The sequence below is a fragment of the Festucalex cinctus genome, chromosome 9 (assembly GCF_051991245.1).
Source record: "Festucalex cinctus isolate MCC-2025b chromosome 9, RoL_Fcin_1.0, whole genome shotgun sequence".
Classification (NCBI taxonomy): domain Eukaryota; kingdom Metazoa; phylum Chordata; class Actinopteri; order Syngnathiformes; family Syngnathidae; genus Festucalex; species Festucalex cinctus.
Genome location: NC_135419.1, coordinates 11,145,809 through 11,163,185, shown reverse-complemented (window position 1 = coordinate 11,163,185; position 17,377 = coordinate 11,145,809). Strand labels below are relative to the sequence as shown.

The 17,377-nt window shown below is 39.4% G+C and overlaps 1 protein-coding gene across 1 annotated transcript; it reads left to right on the top strand.

Moving 5' to 3' along the window:
• Positions 1-11,668: 11,668 nt before the first annotated feature.
• Positions 11,669-15,558, top strand: hs3st1 (heparan sulfate (glucosamine) 3-O-sulfotransferase 1). Its single transcript, XM_077531938.1, has 2 exons — positions 11,669-11,861; positions 13,536-15,558. Exon 2 carries the CDS (start codon positions 13,659-13,661, stop codon positions 14,562-14,564), a length of 906 nt encoding a protein of 301 aa, XP_077388064.1. The 5' UTR covers positions 11,669-11,861; positions 13,536-13,658; the 3' UTR covers positions 14,565-15,558.
• The last annotated feature ends 1,819 nt before the right edge of the window (positions 15,559-17,377 follow it).

Sequence of the window (17,377 nt, the reverse complement as noted above, 5' to 3'; positions counted from 1 at the left end):
AGATAGTTTTTACCATGGCCGAGACATTCATCTGTACAAATCATTTATTTAAATAAAATGATCTACACGCAAATGTGGTGAAGTTGAATCAAGAAGAATGTACAGCTTTAATCAGCTTTTTTTTTAATGAAGGTCTAAATGCATGGGGGAAAAAAACAACAACAACAACATGCATTCAAACAGGTTTTTTTTTTTGGGAAAGATGTACTTTGAAAAGTTGTCATTAAATTTAAGATTGTGCTTAATACGGTTATTGACTTTTTTAATTTTAACACTTCATCCATCCAATATAAGATGATTCAATACGTATCCCATTTTGAAGTGGAACGATTCGATTCGGTTTGATTCAGTGGGATTTCGTGGAGGAATTAGCATCAACATAGTGGCAGTTTTATCAGAATGGGACATTTTGTTATTCTAATTGCGTTACAAGCAACATTCAATGACATCATCATGATGTCAACACTACAGTACCTCATGCTCCCTCAGCTTATTACTCTTATTACAGCCTCTGTACTATTGGCAGGTCAGAGTTGATGTCACAAACTGATAATCTGCGAGGTGATAAAACAGCAGACCCTCACCCTGCTCCCACCTAGCGTCACCTCCTTCCCCATCTGCAGTCAATTTAGCTCTTGCGCAATCCTCCTGAAGTCACAAAGCTGCCAAGAGCTGCTTGCCTGGACTTCAGAGGAGGCCATTTTCATTTGAATTCAGCTTGCATGCCTCTCTTGGTAAATTCAAGGAAAGCAAAGAAAAGAAAAAAAAAAAAAAGACATGGGCATTAACTATGTGAACTGGTAATTCACTTTAAATGCCCCCGAACAGCCTTTTCCCTTCTGCCAGCAGTAAATTGTGAAGGAATGCAGCGCCAGCACCCGATCAATAAAAGTTCTTTGCAATTTAACAAGAACAGATGTTTGCAATCCCACCAGGTAGGCCCTGTTACATTCTAAGTGACCGCGCCGCATACGTGTGTATGTGCTTATTCGATATGCAGCCTGTTATCTCGGCATCAAACCTGTTATCCCTCCGCATCTTTTCCATTATAGGAGCTTAATCACCGTTATGGCAAGTCACATCTCCCCACACAATTCCAATTATGAACCACTAACTCGATGTTGCGGATGCTGTGTGAGGACACACAACACGCCTACGGGTTGTTTTCTAGTTACGTCTTCTTCCAAAAATAACACAGACGCACCACTAGGTTTGTGAGTAGGGGGACCAAATGTTGTGTTAATTTCTGATCAAAGGTCAAGCGACTCATCTGATGTTTGTCCAGTGCTAATTGGCTACAAACAGTTGCTCTCTGTGATGTTGAACAGACAGAAATGCTCCCTCAAATCTATATTCGTGTTGTTTTGAAAACAATGACAAGCAGATACCTTGCAGTGTAATTCACATATCACAAATAAACGCCTCTACCCAAATAGACACTTCAACAACAAAACTATAATTGCCTTCTCACACATATAGACATAAAATACATAATATACTTGTGAACAAAGTCAATATGTGGGGGGACTCGATTTATTGTATTTATTAATTTCTTATTTAATTTAAATAATTATTTATTTTATTAATAGTAAACATTTTATCAATTTATTGTAACGCTTTTATTGGTGCCTTTATATATATATATATATATATATATATATATATATATATATATATATATATAATATTTTATATATTTTTCATTGCTCTAATGTACAAAAAAAACAATATTGTGACTTTTTTTGTCTCGCCAACCGCCCCACAATATCGTGATAATATCGTATCGTGATGTTTGGATATCGTTACATCCCTAGCTTGAACCCTTTTTCCGTCCCGGACCTGTTTTCTGAAATGTTTTTTTCTGGAGAGGTGTTAAATTTGGTCAAAATAGAAAATAGAAGCGTGCTGGAGCAAAGTAAACAAAGAGTTTTAACCTTGAAGAATGTCAATAAAACAAAACTAGCTGCGACTAGTGAAAATCAGCAAGTATTAAAAGGTTAGTAACCGCCTAAAGATGATAGATGTTTACTGCTTTATCTGTTTACAATATTATATTATATAGCAGCAACACATATTTCTACCCTTCAACAACAATTAAAAATGTCAAAATGTTAATTAAAACATTCCCTGTAGCACAAAACAATTAATAAACGTTTTATGATTGCGACAGTTTAAGCCTGTAACAAATTAAATGTCTTTACAATATTCCCTATGGGGTATTTGTTTTGTCATTTCCATTATTTGATGCTCCTGGGGTGCTCGAGATTTCATTATTGTTCTTCCATCACGTCATCAGCAGAAATTTGTGTGCAGAACACAGGCCATATATGTTCATAATAGTTTGTATGTTCAGTACCGCTATCAATTCATCTATTTTCAGTCATTTGTCTAATGCTTGGTGACACTCTAATAGGTAGCTTTTTCATTGGGTGTTTATTTATTTATATGATGTTGGTATTATTATTTATCTATTGGCAACTACGATTAAATTGTGCTTTCATCCACTTGTGTTTTGGAATACATGGAAAATGTGTGGAGATACATTGTGGTCATTCACAGAGATGGGAAAACCAGGTCAAGAAAGTCAAAACCCTGCCAGAGTTTGGCTTTAGTTACAGGTGCTTCTCGTAATGACCTCGTTTACCGGTTGAGGACAAGCACCTGTAGCTAATGGCAAGCTATGGCAGGGTTTTGACTTTCTGGACCTGGAATTCTCATCTCTGGTCATCCACAACCGTGCCTTTGCATCTAAAAATGAAGGCTTGCTCATTCAAGTATAATGAACACATTCCATTTGTTTGTGCCATTTTTTCTTAGATTTCTAATGTTCTTAATTGAAAGACAAGTGCAGGTCTCAGCAGGGTTTCAATGCATTGACTCACCAATTGTTTGGTCAGGCGATGATGTCAGGAACCGGGTTATGGATGTTGGGTAGTTTGAAGAGGTGATATATGAACAATACTAATCCTTTGGCTTGAAATATTACAGGATGTCAAATGATAGGAAACTAATGCGACTAATGCAAGTAATACAACTAATGCTTGAAAAACCTTATCAAGCCGAGAAGCCTGCCTAGCTTGTCTTCCCTCACACACACACACACACATACACACACCAACCAGAGCTAAGGCAGCCATCTTGCTTTTAAGCCTTTTACCCAGCAGGAAGTGCACACGTCTAAATGCAGTAGCCATACCTGGCCAGTGGGGGCATACTAAACATAAAATTACCACTCTGGTCAAACCTTCAAAACAAAGCAGAACTAACACAAAGTTACAACTTGGACAAATGCTTATTTAAACTTAACTAATCTTAACCTCTTTACAAATTCATTAACTTATTAATTCCAAGTCCCCTTCGCGATAATGGCTCCAACACCATTGAAATGGAATAAGAAGACACATGACAGAAAACACTTCAACGGTTACTTCAATCGTCTTATCATAGTTGCGTAACAGCTGAATACGGTAAAAGCGCTTTACGAATGTTGTACAATGAATCCCAAAGCTGTGAGTGTTTACCAAAATCTCCCATGAGGTTGAATATGAACGCCATAAATCAAGCTGAAAGGAGGCTTATGTAAAACAAGAGCTTTCCAAAGAGGCCCATCAGTAATTCAATTAGACGGGAGGCAACAGCGCGCCGCTTCCCTCTCAGGACCAGTTGGACGCCTTCCACCCATTCTTCTCATTCATTCCACTTGTCGGGAAAGGAGACTTTGCGAGTCCCCGCGTCCAAGTGCTTGTAAAGCATGCGCACTGGGAATGTCGACCTTTTCGCCACGAGAAAAGGTCGGCGGGCACGGCCAACCCCGACGACCTCGGGGCGGTCAGAGGGGAGCGCGCGCAGAGGACGTCTAACAACATTGGACGGCAAAAGTGGGAGAAGCGGGAGCCCCGACCGCCGATGTGTCGCTTTGCATTCTAACGGCGACTTCCTCCACAGAGACTCGCGCGCGCACACACGCATGCACACAATAACTGTACACAAGAAGGGATATGTGCCTCTGTTGCTAGGATACCACTTCTTCTGGATTCTTCCCTAAGTGCATCTGGCTGACTGCTGGCAGCCGCCGCAAATGAACACACAGTAAGCATTCAATTGGACATTAAATGTCGAGGAGTGATGTACCTGTGTAACCTTCAACTTTGATAACCAGACCGAGCTGTTTGTCACGCTAATATGTATTTTACATACAATACAGAGCAGCATTTCAATTTAGTTGAAATGCCACGATCCTTGGAAGACTATTTTTGGTCTAATTACAATATATATATATATATATATATATATATATATATATATATATATATATATATATATATATATATGTATATATGGGGTGTCAAAATTAGTGCATTAATTTTGAGTTAATTTGAAGTTACTTTAACGCCACAAATTTTTTCAACCCGCGATTAATGACCGCCCCTTACTTGGAGGAATTCCAGTCGCAACGCAGCCGACAATGTCCATGTAAAAAATTTAGCAGTAATAAATTTAATAATGCAAATATTTGTGGAGACTGGGGTCAAGTTGTATTTTACAATTTTAAAAATGTACAAAATTTCACAAGTTACTTCATGTCAAAGATTAGATAATTCTTAATATGAAAAGAGAACTGCACTGAGCTGTCACCGTCTTACAGAAGCAATTATGCCATCTAGTGGCAGAAAAAAATGACACACAAAACCATATCACACTCGTTTTTTTACAGTACAGTACATATTTTTAAGTTTAACTCAATTTTATGAATTATTATGCAATTACCGTATCAATGACTAAAAGATGCAGCCATATTTCTATTAGTTTAACATTTGTTTCCACTTTTATGTTCACAAGAGTATGGAAACTTAGTAAAAAAAATGTTTTATTGTATATTTAATTAATTTGCGATTAATTGTGAGTTAATATATATATATATATATATATATATATATATATATATATATATATATATATATATATATATATATATATATATATTTGGTAGTTGGTAGTTGGAGGAGCCACTCTAGAACACTAAACAAGCCACTTTAACAAAATATATATTTAAGTCATAGACGTAAAAGTACTGAGAGTCATTTAGCAACACAAAGTGTCGAAGTAGTGCGGTAATAACGATACATCAACAAGTGTGCAAATGATGCAGAGAGTCATTAAAAAATATAAAGTGCAGTAGTGCGGTGTAATGCTGATCAACAACAATTATGCAAATTATGCAGAGTACCTGATCCACAACGATAACTACAGTAGGAACGGCACTATGGAGATGTGCAAAGTTGGCAAAGTGTCATACATGAAAATCAGTCACTTGTTTAAGAGGTTAATGGCAAGTGAAAAAGAAGCTATAGGAATATCAGATTGTAATATGAAAAAAAACGCCACTGACCCCCTTCATCCATCCTCCTCCCAATCTCTCCGCTTCCATGGCTGCTCTGTTATTGAGCAATTATGGCCATTGATTTTCTTTCTCTTCCCAGCACACGTTTGTACGACAGCTGGCCTTTCTCACAGCCCTCCACGGACTCCTAACTGCTGCCCTCTATTAGCTCAAACATTTGCCCAAACGGCACACATACACTATTCTTGCCATTATCCTTCTTTTTGGTGTGCGCTGTGGATTATTTGGCACAAGAGCTGCAGTGCGACCCATTTGCCGTCACATTGAATGAGAACACAAAGCCAAATCAGAGCTATTTCACACATGCGTCCTATTTTCAGCCATAATGACTGATGTGGTTGACAATACAAGGCTTTGATTCATCCCCGTAGCAAACCATCTGCAACCGGGATCTCACGCACAAAGACTTTATAAAACTCTGTTAGCCGATGAGGAAGTTGTGCACATCATTCAAACATATTGCTTGTGTTAACAACAAGTGGATAACTTTTGGACTTTTGTTGTTGTTGTTGTTTAACATACATTACTTAAAATCCGCAGTGGAACCACAAGTTGTCAACAGAATTCAAAAATTCAAGTTTTTTTTTTCTTTTTTTACGGTGTCCTGGTTAATATTAGTGGAATATGAGTTAAGCAGAGCACGTATGCCTCCCAGTTCTGAGGATTCGGGTTCGAGTCCAGGCTCCGGCCTTCCTGGGTGGAGTTTGCATGTTCTCCCCGTGCCTGCGCGGGTCTTCTCCGGGTACTCCGGTCTCCTCCCACATTCCAAAGACATGCATGGCAGGTTAATTGGGTGCTCCAAATTGTCCCTAGGTGGGCTTGTGCGTCTGGATGGTTTTCCGTCTCTGTGTGCCCTGCGATTGGCTGGCAACCAGTCCAGGGCGTCCCCCGCCTACTGCCCAAAGCCAGCTGAGATCGGCTCCAGCACCCCCCATGAACCTTGTAAGGAATAAGCAGTCAAGAAAATGGAAGGATGGATGGATGGATGGATGGATGGATGGAGTTAAGCAGCAAAATCCAGTAGGAAGAAGAAGGCGGCCATTTTACCACTTGCGGTCAAGTGAAAATGACATCACAGTTGCTCAGGTCTAAACTAACAACCAATCACAGCTCCGCTTCAGAAAACAGATGAGCTGTGATTGGTCGTTGCCTGAGCCCTGAGCAACTGTGATGTCATCTTCAGTCGACAGCATGTGGCAAAATGGCCGCTCCCTGAGATGGATAAAAATGGCTGGATTTTGCTTCATAACCATTACTTTACAAATGAAATATTAATCAGAATGTCATGTTTAGATTGGTGAGGTCACAGTAACATATTATTGTCAAGAAATGTTTAAGCTTGAATTCCTCAATCAATCAATCAATCAATCAATCAATCAATCAATCAATCAATCAAACTTTATTGAAATAGCACTTTTCATACAAAAAAAGCAACTCAATGTGCTTTTTACATGAGTTCAAAACAACATCTGTGCATGCATTCGTCTCTGCGTTGGCTTGAAGGTGAAACTATTTTTTTTTGCACAATTTGCAGCTCTCTAACAAGCAACTGAATTCACAACAGGTGTTTTGAATGCAATAAGCAATTCTTGAATTGAGTCTTTCAGAAAATACGATTAATTAATCTGTAAATGAATGAATAGAACATATTTTGTGATGAAAAAGTGATGCTATGCTTTCCACATTCCCCACATACTGTAGCTTTCAATTATAGGTCAGGTCAGCTCACGTGTTGAATTATTCACAGTTATCCATCAAATGAAACATCTGCAAACAGCAGATGTTTCTTCAATGCTTTTAAGTTAATAACAATCCTCTTCAGTGTCTCGCTGACGTGTAAATTGCGGTTTGCAAACCATGTTTGTCAATTCATTTGTTCATCCACTGTCTGGCTGGAGATGTAAGACATTTTTTTCCCCTCTTCAACAAAACTGTGTTGTGTATTGAATAGAAAAGTGCTTTGAATGACTTCTCCAGCCGCAGTCCAGTGGATTTTCCAAAACGTTATTTACGCCAAACAGCTGCTAATCCTTATATTTTTTTTTTTGTATGCTTGAAAGCTGTTTGATTCACACCTACGCACACACACACAGGAGCATCCAATATAGATGAAGAGCAGTCTAGTAAAATATTTCAACTGCGGCTGTGTCAGAAGTTTCCCGCTAATCCTCTGAGTGGAGTATTTTTTGGGGGGAGTAGTGGGAAAACTACAGTAAATGTGTGTGTCTGAGGCCTGTCACACAGCATCACATCACACGCTGATCAAAACTGCCTTAGGCAAGCATTTTTTATTTTTTTTTTAACTCCCATCCAGGCAAAGGATGGTAGGAGTGGAATGGGCAGGCTGGCTGGTGCCAAGTCGGGTTAATCCCCCACCAGTCATTATCCTCACTTCTTAGCCACAGCGTGCGTATATGATGAAGGCCATTTCCAAGGATTTGCACCTCTGCAGTAATTACTGATACACACAGATTCCGCTTACCTTTTTTTTTTTTTTTTTGGTGTTGGTTTATAAATAGTAATCCCCTGGTGGCTGTGCTCAGCCCACATGAAGTGCGGCAACCAACTCCTGAGTGGTAATGATGTTTACACTTAGAGAAGAGCGCCGGTGTCAACAAACCAGGTGCTTATTGGCTGTGGCGTGTTTGATAATCTATTGGTTTAATTGGTAAAGATCTTAAGAGGGGAACAATATGCTGCTTGATACATTTGTATCCACCTTTTAATGTTTCTAATGTCTCTCAAAATGCGACTGAGTTATTATTCATTCATATTATGCATATCAACAGATGTTGCGAACCAACCAACAGTACCTACCGACCCCTACTGCGTGTATTATAATTCATTAATGTTTATATACTGCCAATAACATTTACTTCCTTTTTTCTACTGTACGAAATTTTCTTACCAACCTAGAGAGTACCTAGAGTCCCCTTCAAACTCACATGCCTCACGGAAATATCCATCCATCCATCCATTTTCTTGGCCGCTTATTCCTCACAAGGGTTGCGGTGGGTGCTGGAGCCTATCTCAGCTGGCTTTGGGCAGTAGGCGGGGGACACCCTGGACTGGTTGCCAGCCCCAGCCAATCGCAGGGCACACAGAGACAAACAACCATCCACATGACAAGCACAGCTAGGGACAATTTGGAGCTCCCAATTAACCTTCCATGCATGTCTTTGGAATGTGGGAGGAGACCGGAGTACCCGGAGAAGACCCATGGAGGCACGGGGAGAAAATGCAAACTCCACCCAGGAAGGCCGGAGCCTGGACTCGAACCCGAGTCCTCAGAACTGGGAGGCGGACGTGATAACCACTCAACAACGTGCCGCCCAGCACAGAAATATAAAATTAAAATATATTAAATGTTTATATTTATTCAGTGTTAAAGTTCTTTCTCATTTAACATCACAATTTTTTGATTTATTTATTTATTTTCAAAATCGATGAATTTTCACATTTACCGTTCAAACACTAAGAAGAGGCGAGCGCTCGCTTAGCCTCACAGGCGTGGATTCACATCACTATGCCGAGAATCACTGGTCTCACTATCGCCCCCTGACTTGAGGCACGCAGTTCTCCTGCCTCATGTCAAGGGGGCGATAGTGAGACCAGTGATTCTGATTTGGCGCACTCCTCGGCGCCAAACAATAGAAGAAGTCGTATTAGTAAGCTAATAGCAAGTCAAGTGCAGCCATCCAGTAATTTTTTTTCTCATTGCTTGGACTTTATTTCAAAATGGAGGATTACATTTCGAAATTGAAGGAATTTTCTAAACTGGACTTTCAATCAAAACAGGAGATAACGTTGACATTTTTCCACAATTTTTGACCTTACATTCAAAAACTTGTGTTTTGTTGAGATTTTGTGTGATAGACCAACACAAAATAGCAAGTCAAGTGCAACAAAAATGAAACACGGTTTTCAAAAGTCTCGAGACATACCTCAAAAGACTTTCAGCTGTAATTGCAACAAATGTATCTCTACACAGTATTGGTTGATTTTTATTTGAAATTTTTATTTTGAAAACGGTGTATCATTTTGGTTCTACTTTACAATTATGTGCTATTTATGTTGGTCAGTCACATGAAATCTTAAAAAAAAAAAAAAAAAAAAAATTAATTTTGTGGTTGCAATGTGGCAAAATATGAAAAGGTTCAAGAGGTCTGAATACATTTTCAAATCAAGCTACCTGCCTTGCCTCCAGCATGCATCAAGGTCTATTCTCAGCTCCTTTGGGCATTCATGGCCTTGTCGTGACTTGTTGAGACTTGTTCAGAAGACTCTCGCTTAACATACTTCAACTAATGCAGTCCCGTGACTCTTGACGGGCAATGATGGCAATAATGATGACGGCTGAAGAAGAAGATGATGATGATGAAATTCCCGCTTCCTCATCTTGCACAATAACAATCTCATCCGCCGTTGCACTCGTGCAAAAACATAGCCGGGGTGTTTATAGGTGAGGAAGTGGGTTTTGTCGCTTGGATCGTAAACACTTTGACTGCTTTCTGGATACGGAAGACATCATCATCATCATCATCATCACCCTTTGTTCAGATTTTCCCACAGGAAATAAAGGAAATAATAATTAAGTGTGATGCGTCTGACTTTCTCCATCGTAAATATTTTACGGAATTATTTCGGAAACATTTTAACACATTCATTGCCAGACCAGAAAAAAAATGCATAATTTGACGTCTTTTTCCGTCAATGGCAGTGAATGAGTTAACTGTTTTAATTGTCATGCAGCTATAAAAACAAGTTAAGCACTGCTAAAATTGTTCTAATTTCAAAACAATTTTCCAATAGGAAATCAATGATGTTGTAGTGGTTCACTTGCAAAGTAAAGTAATGTAAACAGTCCAAATAAAGTGAAAATGTCCCAACTGACCTATGCCATTTTCCTTGCCACTTACTCCCATTTAGCCAAAAATGTTTGTTTGTTGTTTTTTTTGTTTAAAAAAAAAAAAAGAACAAACAGACGGTTTCACATGGAAAAAGAAGCTCAACAATGCAAGAACATCCACCTTCACTTCACCCAAATACTGAGTGAGCACTCCTGGAGTGTGTGGCTGAGCAGAAAATAAACTTGTGTGTTTGCTGCAGGGTTGCACAATTCAGCAAATACAAACAGAAAACACAAAGGTCACTTTGTAGTGCGCGTACTTCTCAAGGCAAATGTCCAAAAAGATCTCCCTTTGTGCTATGAAAGTGGAAACAAAATGATGACATATGATTGAATAAAAACATTTTTTTTTTAAATCATTCCTTGCTTGGGGATGATGGCAAGAACGTCACACAAGGTGCAAATGCTAACAATGGAGGGTGTATTTGCTGTCTTTAAATGAGCCATTCACTCACTGGCATACATTATTGATATTTTGATAAATAACAGGAAATAACTCTATTATCCATACAAAGACATGGTTATACCATTTAAACACTGTTGCTAACAAAAACAGCAGCACTTACTGAAGGATGTGGAAAGTCTCTCAGATGAATTGACCTCTCACAGCCTCCCATTAAATATATTTAATATGGATGATTGCCCACAGCATAGGAATTGCATCTATTTTCCATCCCCAAGCGTATGTATTCATATTCATTCTGGCATGTCCTCAAACCTTTGACAGTACAGTCTTCCCTCGCTATAACGCGGTTCACTTTTCGCGGACTCGTATCGCGGATTTTTTTTTAAGTGCAATTTTGCATCTTTTTTTTACAGTAATATACCCATTTTTAGCAAATTTATGAAGGTTTGAACATTGTCAATGTTTTTGAACAAGAGAGAAATGTGAGAACATGTAAATGCCTCAATGAGAAAAGTGTATAAATTGTGCGGTCGGGGATTTTAGAGCCTTAAAACATTTATAAGAGTTGTAAAACATAAAGCTAACTACTTCGCGGATTTCATTTATTGCGGGTATTTTTTTTGTAACCTAACCCCAGCGGAAAACGAGGGAACACTGTATTTGGAATTCAAAAATATTATGCAAAATGATTCTAATTATATTTGTGGTTAATGATAATAATTTAAGTGGCATTCATATTTCATTAATATTAAATTCTGTCTGTCACCTGCCCCACATGCCAGCAGTGGCCTCAGTCAAATACCATCCGTGACGTCATCATGAGTCAGAAGGGGGCGCGGCTACCTCGATGGCGTTCATGCAAGAGAGAGAGAGAGAGAGAGAGAGAGAGAGAGAGAGAGAGAGAGAGAGAGAGAGAGAGAGAGAGAGAGAGAGAGAGAGAGAGAGAGAGAGAGAGAGAGCAGAGGAGGAGCAGTCAGGGTGCAGACACTTCGCCGGAGGAGGCTGTCTCCCCCGGTCAAAGTGGCTCCTTCTCCCCCGCGGAGGTGATGCTTTGCTGGGCGTAAGTGCGTAAACGAGCGGAGCGTTTGTAAGAGAGATGCACAACATCACGTCCTGCTCCCGCGGACTTTTGTAGACCCAAAAAGGTAGGAATGATTTCCGAATGAACTAAGTGAGCACGTTTGCGTAACTGCTCTCTTCAAGTGCGCGTTTTTCTCCACTATGTATGAAGTTGTTGTTGTGCATGCATGGCTCAGAAATAAGTGTGTATAGATCAGTTGAGCAGATTTTACAAATTAGAATATTGTATTGAACCATTACATATATATTAGGGCTGGGAATCTTTGACTGTCTCACGATTCGATTTGATTGTGATTTTTGGGTCTACGATTTGATCCAGAATCGATTTTCGATTCTCTCTTCAAACAATTTTCAATTCAAAATTATTTGATTGACAAATGATTTCTGCTTTAATTTACAGATATGCACAACATTGTCACGATCTACTCCAGTCTGCTTTGCAAGACAAATGGACAAATAGAGACATTAAAGTGTCTTTTTTTTGTTTAAACATTTATTAATTTTGTATTGTAAGTGCCTTTTTCCACAAAAACAGCATGTGGGCTACAACCCCTTCTTCTTAATTTCTAATTGAAATAAAATTGATTTTTGAATGTTAATATCGATTCGATTAATAAATGAGAATCTCGATTCTTTTATTAATCGATTTTTTGACACACCTCCTAATATATATATATATATATATATATATATATATATATATATATATACATATATATATATATATATATATATATATATATATATATATATGGTTTTATTTTGATTTTTTTTTTTTTTTCATTTTAATACCTGTACTTTTAGAGGAGTGGGCAAGTATGGAGAATTTACATACTCAAGGATTTTATTTTGTAGCATTTTCTACATTCATTTAGCCCTCGCCCCAATATAATTGGATAATATGGTTTAAATTTATGATTATCTGCACGTTCATTTAATATAATTTCAGTAATTAAAAAAGTACTTAATATATATAAAAACGTTTAAAATTCTAATATAATACAATTTTGGAAAATATTTTGTGCATTAATTCCCCCCAATTTATTTATTATTATTATTATTATTATTATTATTATTATTATTATTATTATTATGGATGTTTGAGATCATTTTTTTAATCAATACCAGTACTAGTACTCAACTCACCGATACCAAATACCGATACAACTATTACTTTTGATACAGAAAATTTTCCCCAAAAATGCTGACAGATCATTTTAATAAAAGACCTACATAGTATATCCCAATATAGCATTTTCCTTAAAATTGCATGAAATTAATGGCAGTTTTCAATTTTTCTAATTTTGAAATTCTGGCGCCCGATCGTTAAACGGCCACGACACTGCCGATACCTTAGGCGATATCGACCCAATATCAATACCTCGTACCGGTACTCGCCCATTCTTTATAATCATCATTATTATTATTATTATTATTATTTCATTTGTTAAGATTGGCTAGTTCTCGTGGGGGTTTGTGTGGGGTTTGTTGTTGATGGATGGATGGATGTATGGATAGATAGCTAGATAGATAGATAGATAGATAGATAGATAGATAGATAGATAGATAGATAGATAGATAGATAGATAGATAGATAGATAGATAGATAGATAGATAGATAGATAATGTATTATCTAGAGTTGGAATTGTTTTTAAAACTATTACTACAACTGAACTTCACACCCGTCTTGTAAATGAAGCCATTTACAGCACACGACATCGTGTTTTCTTCCTTGCAGAGAAGAGGCCCAGATTGTTTTCTGCTCTTCACTGCTCCCATTGTCCCCGAGCCAGCTTTCAATGTGGGATCCAGTTCTGTCGCTCTCGCCAGGCTGAAATCCTCCAGGGTCAGGACCTCGCTCATGGCGGCCCTGCTCCTCGGGCTGCTGCTCTTCGCCATGCAGTCCCCCACCATCCCCTCCTCGGGGCCCCTGCCGGACGGCGAGGGGCCGAGCCCCGCCGACAACGGCACGGCGGGCCACCCCAACGGGACGGCGCAGCAGCTGCCGCGGATCATCATCATCGGCGTAAGGAAAGGCGGGACGCGGGCGCTCATCGAGATGCTGAGCCTGCACAGCTCGGTGGCGGCGGCCCAGAACGAGGTGCACTTCTTCGACTGGGAGAGCAACTTCCAGAAGGGCTTGTCTTGGTACCGCAGCCAGATGCCCTTCGCCTACCCCGAACAGATCACCGTGGAGAAAACACCCGCGTACTTCACGTCCGCCAAAGTCCCCAAGCGGATCCACCAGATGAACCCGGACGTCAAACTGCTGCTCATCCTCAGGGACCCCACCGAGCGCGTGCTGTCGGACTACACGCAGGTCTTCTACAACCGCCTCCAGAAGCACAAACGCTACCGGCCCATCGAGTCGGTGCTGGTGAAGGACGGCGAAATCAACCTGGGCTACAAGGCGCTCAATCGCAGCCTGTACTACGCGCACATGCAGAACTGGCTGCGCTACTTCCCGCTGGAGAGCATCCACGTGGTGGACGGAGACCAGCTGATCCGAGACCCGCTTCCCGAGATGAAGAAGGTGGAGCGCTTCTTGAGACTGGAGCCGCAGATCAACTCCTCCAACTTCTACTTCAACAAGACCAAGGGATTCTACTGTTTGCGGGAGCACGGGCGGGAGCGCTGCTTGCACGACTCCAAGGGCAGGGCGCACCCCCGCGTAGCCCCCGCCATCCTGCAGAAACTCTACCAGTTCTTCCACCAGCCCAACCGGAAGTTCTTTGAGCTGGTGGGCCGGACGTTCGACTGGAAGTGAAATCCTTCTCTTTCGGTATTAACAGACTAGATGAACGTAAAATTAAATCTATTTTTATACAAGCTACACTACTCACAAAAAGTTATATCGTTGATTTTCAGGTGGTAACTTTTGAATGCTAATTCAACAACTGTTCAGTGTTTCAGTACTTTTTTGCACAATTCTAACAAAAATGGCAATATTCTCAACAGGTGTTTGAGGATGTGAACACGGTGTCACCGTGAGATAGTGTTACCAGCAGGTTGCAACAGAGACCAGGGCTGGACTGGCACAACAAAAAAATAATAATAATTAAAAATGGCCCTGGCATTTTGGCTTAAACACACAATGGATTAATGGACTTGTCCTTCTAAATTGTGGTCCAGTCTCTTGTGGTAAAATGTAGGAAAATAACTGCATCTGCCCCAAAAGAGGCCGGCCCACCGGGCATCTGCCCTGTATGCCAGATGGCCAGTCCAGCCCTGACAGAGACAGAGAGAGACTGGAAGAGTCACAGAAAGGCATAGAAGTGAGTCAATCAAACACCTGTTGTATATTTTGCAGTTCAGCACCTTATAAGTGAATAAAAAAAGTTGTGCAAAAAAAAAAAAGTATTAAAACTGTGAACAGTAGGACAAAATATAGGAAAAAAAACATAATTCCACCCATAAAGGTTACAGTGCATTTTAGGTTCATCTTGACATTTAATCCAAAAGCCAAATATCACTAACTTTTTGTGCGTAGTGCATTTATTTTCTGGCAGGCACATCCAGTGTGTCGCCTTATTATCAAGCACAGCTTTATGTTTGAGAACTGACTTAAGCTGACCGGAAGTCATTCAATCACTTCCTGCAGACACCACATTGTTTTTATCTTGCAAAAGCAGACACAACTTGTATTCTTTTTTTCTTTTTCTTTTTTTTAAATCTGTGTATGTTTTATGAAATGTAATCCGTTTTCAAATTAATTCTGCCCAGATTTATTGTTCATGTCTAACAATAAATAAATAAATAAAATAGCTGCCATATATTAGGAAATCTTCGGGGGTGGTGTTAGAAAATTAACATACCTCTATGGAATAATGGTAAACATTGGATTTTTATTTGTATTTATTTTTTTATTGATTTATTTGAAGGCAATAGAGGAATGAATACTTCATTTTAACATAAAGGGGGGGGGGGGGGGGGATGCTGTTATGTTAGTGTGCATCTGAAGTGTCGTGGCCTGTTCTGGCAATTTCAGCCCAGCATGTTTGTGGAATATTCTGTGGCTATTTTTATGAAGTGAGTGGCGCTTACATTCATGTTGCTGCAAAATAGTCCAGTTTGATCCTCATCAAGTGCTTAACATTTGGTGTGATTTCCTACTAAGTTCTGGTGAAATCATGTTGCCTGTAAATAAAATTTTATAAGATGAATAATTAATACTACATTAAAGAGATATATTATTTTCAGCATGTCTGACTGTTTCTTTTTTTGTGCTTAACCCTGTTTAGGACACTTTTGTGTGTTTCCTAAAGCACACAGCCATGACTCAATTGGTCTGTAGTTGCATTGTCAAAATAAGACCTCCTTTTTCCCCGGATACTGTAACTGTGTCTCGATTAAGGATGGGCGAGTACCGATACTAGGTATCGTATCAGGCCGATACCAGGCCTTATTGTACTCGTAACAGCGGGCAATACCAGTATCAGTATCGCCCTCTTGTGGTTGTTTTACAATCAGGAGCTAGAAATTAGAAGGATAGAAAATTGCCATAAATGTAATTTTAAGGAAAAATTCTATATTGGGATGTATACAGTAGGTTGTTCTTTAAAAATATCCTTCTTGTTGTTCTTTGGGGTGAAATTTTATGTATCAAACAAACTAATTGCTCACTGCTGAGCCCATTTGAACTCTGATGCTAACCAAAACAACAGCACATATAGAGGCAAAATGCTGGATTAGAGTGTGGAGTCATGCCGCATGTTGTCAACAAAATCACTGCATACATATTAAAGGTGATGCTGTGCAGGGTTCAAAATAAATTGAGTTCTGTCCGTGTCTGTATTTCAAGGAAATACAGTTGGTCAGTCGGTCTGCTTTTTGTTTCTCCACAATATCCGTATAACAATTTTCTTGAGCTCATGTCCTCATTAGGGTGATCTGAGCCTATCAGAGCTGACGAAAATGGATGATTAAAAACTCATATGGATCTGATGCCTTATAGCGAAGCACCAATCAGGTTTCCAAATATGGTTCCTTGTCCTATGAAGGGCTACACATCTTATTTGCATTCATCCGCGATGTTGTTTGCAATTTTGCTTTGTTTTTCTTCACCTACCAGATACATTTACATGTATGCAACGTTCACTGTGATCATTTCCAAGGACCGCTGTGTGAATTTAAAACACAACCAGCTTATTTGTGACCTCAGCCACCTTGGATTTCATGCATAAGCAAGTACAGGCAGCAAAATCAGTCAAAGAAATAAGTTGCTGTCGACAGAGCTGTAAAGTCAAACGTGGATAGTGAAGAAAGAAAGAAAAAAAAACGGAACATGTTTATGCTCAAGGGCATAACTCTATTGATATATTTTAAACATTATCAACAGCACTGCAACGCTCTAACGTTTGCTGATGATTGCCTCAATACAGTTACTGAGATTAATTCAGCTCTGTGGGTACAATTATGAAATACATATTCTGTGTCTGTACTCCATAAAAACCCGAGAACCAATTTCACCTTGTTACTGAGCTCCACATGTGGCCCTGAGCCATTTGTCAACTTGCCGCTCACGAACAAGCACGCAAGTTATTTGAACTCAAGTCAGATGGCTGCATTTAGCTTGACTTT